The sequence below is a fragment of the Pygoscelis adeliae genome, unplaced genomic scaffold, assembly GCF_000699105.1.
Source record: "Pygoscelis adeliae isolate BGI_AS28 unplaced genomic scaffold, ASM69910v1 Scaffold160, whole genome shotgun sequence".
NCBI lineage: Eukaryota > Metazoa > Chordata > Aves > Sphenisciformes > Spheniscidae > Pygoscelis > Pygoscelis adeliae.
In genome coordinates this window covers 2,902,141-2,905,526 of record NW_008824035.1, presented here as the reverse complement: position 1 = coordinate 2,905,526, position 3,386 = coordinate 2,902,141, and the positions used below count along the sequence as shown (strand labels likewise).

General features: G+C 44.1%; 1 protein-coding gene across 1 annotated transcript in view; it reads right to left on the bottom strand.

The window, feature by feature from the left end:
- The window catches only part of LOC103923440 (caspase-8-like), a 21,610-nt gene that overhangs the window by 1,999 nt on the left and 16,225 nt on the right, over nt 1-3,386 (bottom strand). Inside the window, exons 3-7 of the mRNA XM_009331791.1 lie at nt 2,846-2,951; nt 1,527-1,665; nt 1,376-1,432; nt 974-1,041; nt 316-451 (exon numbers count right to left, since the gene is read on the bottom strand). Coding sequence (XP_009330066.1) covers nt 316-451; nt 974-1,041; nt 1,376-1,432; nt 1,527-1,665; nt 2,846-2,951 — 506 coding nt within the window. The remainder of the gene's footprint in view (nt 1-315; nt 452-973; nt 1,042-1,375; nt 1,433-1,526; nt 1,666-2,845; nt 2,952-3,386) is intronic.

Below are 3,386 nucleotides of genomic sequence, written 5' to 3'. Positions count from 1 at the left end.
ATTCTGCATGTTTTAGAAGTAGTATGCATAAAGCTGACACAAAGCTAGCCTAGCTCGTAAAGTCCAGGCTGAGGTTGCTGCTTGAGGTTGCAATAAACTCAGTAAAACAGCAAAATGCTAGTGAATTGTTCTGAGTCAGCCAGTAAAAGCTTGATGAGTTGATTACGGTTTGTCAGCACAGGAAACAGCCGACTCAGCCACTACAACAAAAGTATCCTAGAAAGGGAAGATTGAAATTCAGACCTTCAGTACAGAAAAAGAAATGAGGTTTCTAGTTTTGAAAATATGCAAACTCATCTTTAATGTTCATTGTACCTGCATCCACGTCTGTCCCATGCCGATCCTTCATGTTTTTGGGTTCCGGCACTGCTTCCCTGGCTTTTGCAAAATTGTGATTATTCAGGATCAGGCACACTCCACGGGGTCGGCTAGTCATTTTGTAAGCTTCAAGCTGTTGAAAAGAAAGACTATTGGCGAAACTACTGCACTCTCCTCCAGGTGCTTCTCAGCCCTTGCTAGTGGCACAGCAGGGTAAAAAGCCAGCTGGCTTTCTCTCTAGGCAGGCTCTCCCTATACAGCTTTGCTCCCGGGATCTGGCAATGCACTGCCCCACCACCTTTGGGAGTCTGTGCACAGCATGACAGCACCCCTCCAGACCCACATCATCGTGCTCAGCGAACATGGGGTGCTGCGTTCACCCACTGCTCCATGCCCAGCCATCTGCCAACTGTGTATTCCTGGTATAATAAACTTGGCCTATCTTGCTACCCTTGCAAATGTTTCTGAAGTTTTAACAGTGCAGCAGCTGCTGTGTGTGACTTCGCTTCAGAATAAAGGATGTTACAGAGTGGTGCATTCTTCTCTTTCTAGACGGTGCTTTTAACAGTTGGGCTTACAATAACTCTTCACCTCATGGAGGGATGATCTAGTCTAAGACAAAATTATGATGTTTCTAAGAAACAAACTGACTTACCTGGGAAGATTTATTCCAACTGCCAGGAGAATCAGGTGCCACAGATGACGCCAGCCATCTGGCATGGGCTGAATACAGACAAAAAAGTTCAAGTACAGAATGTAGCACTAGAGAAAGGAGAGAAGCTTTTCCTATTCTACATCTCCACAACTACCTCCCAGGGTAAAACTGTTCTCTGAAAACACTGAATTGTGTTTGAACGGCTGTTCTGTTCGCTATAAACCACTAGATAATCAGTTAAAAGGGAGTAAAATGTATTGTGACCAGTTAGTAAGTAACTGGGTACTTGATCACTTTTTAGAGAGGCACCTGTGTAAAGAAGTGAGATGCAAGTGGTTGTGGAGAGTCCAAAAGCTGAAGAGCGAAAAATCTAAACATTAATTTTTTGAGAGTTTCAATTACCTTCAGGGCCTCCTGTGCTGCCCCTCTGTTCTTCTGTGATGAGCATCTCTTCTTCACCTGAAAAGTATTCATTATTAGTCCTCTATGATACCTATGTGTCACTTCAAGAATAACTGTGGGAAAGAGGCCTTTTTGTTTTGTTTTGTTTTACCAAATGGGTTTAATTCATACTCTTCAATTCTCTTCAACAGGCTGATGTTAATTTCTGCACAGAGACTCTTCAGGATACTTAGGTTGTCTTCTCCCAAAATCCCCTTCTTCTCCATCTCAATGAAAACGTCGAGCATTGTCTGGGTAATCAGAAAGGTAGTTTGCTCTTAGGGCACATCCATGCTGCCACTGGGAGGGAAGTTGCAGCATGTGCACGTGCACCTAAGCTTTAATGTACTGACAGCACATGCGACCCACAGAGTCAGTCCAGCTGACTGGTAGCTCAGTTGAGACCTCAGCTGAGTCAATTAAACCTAGTTCAACAAAACCTACAAGTACTGTAAGTACAATCACCTTCTCAAAACATACTTATTTCCCTTCCGCAGCTCAGAGATGCCAAGATCTAATAAGATCTAATCCAGAAGATCTAACGGTGATCACACAGGAATATATAATGTCATTTTTAATGACTGCTTTCATTCGACTTCCAGTGGCTATCTTGTGCACTTAACTGAAACACAGGAACCACTGTACTGACCATCTTGAGCAATGGTGAAAATGGGTATAACCGTGCAAGTATGGTGTAGAGATTACTCTGAAGCAAAAGGGGACCCAAACAGTGAGTGGCAGAGCACAGTGGTCACCCCAAGGATTTCCTAGAACAGCTATCACTAGATGGTCACAGTCTCTCCTCTAAGAAAAGAGGGAAAATGCTGTAAGAGTTTTCATTAGACAGAACAAAGTACCCAGCAGTCAGAACTGCAGGCTGAGATAGTGTCAGAGCAACTGGATCTCCCGCAAGGCTATTTGTAAACTCCAAGCTCTTGGGCCTTAGCCTTGGTAAGGATCTACTGCTTAGATCCGTATGTTCTGAATTTGGAAATAAAAAGAACAAAAGCATAACGTAATAGCCACAGTGGGTGATTCTCTGTGTTTGATAATGGCTTAGAAAGCAGCCAAAAGAAAATCAGTTGGGCGATATGAGTGAATGTGCTCATCAGTCTTCCATTGATCAAAGCCACTGAGTCCCCTAAGCCCCGTATGGTGCTTGGACATGAAGGCCTCTGGTGCAGGGCTGGCCCATGCTCTCTGGGCTGTGACACTGCTGCAAAAGCTACACACAACACTAGCACAGACAAGTCCCATATGCACTGGAGAGCCTACAATCCCTTTCCAGGTGCACCCGTTTTCTTATGGTGTTTTCACCATAAGAAGAGTGACGCCATAAGAGGAGTGACACTCATTCCCCTCATAGCAACTCAAATGCCTCTCTGGATTATAATAATCATTAAAAAAAAAAAGTATTAAAGAAATTCTTACAGTCTTAGGGTTTAGCCTGCATTTTGGTAATTCTTTCCCCAAAAGAAACTGGAAAGACTTCAGCTCATCTTTGGTGATGTCTTCTGACAGCTGAAAGAGCAGGTATCTAGAAAGAGAAGTGGACACCGTTTCATCGTGTTCCCAAGCATGCCCCTTAGCACAATTTAACACCGTACTGTTGAACTGCCCCCTTCGCCCACTCCCCCAAGCACATAACCCCCTTTTTTTTCTTTTTAAATGGGGGGACATCAGTCCCAGGACAGCCTGAAGTCAAACCATTTTCAGCTGCAATGAAAAAGATCTCAGTTTTCCTAAAATCAAAACCACGCTGAAACTTTCTGGAGTTGAGAACAAAAGCTCACACCTTGTCCCTTATCGCACCACGCAGCACCCGGGCAGGGAGGCCTCTGGGGGCTGTTCAGCATTTCAGAAAGGCGCGGCTTTAGTTTTCTCCCTTTTACTGGACAGAAAGTTCAACATTTCAGAAAGGCGCGGCTTTAGTTTTCTCCCTTTTACTGGACAGAAAGTTCAACTTTCCCTA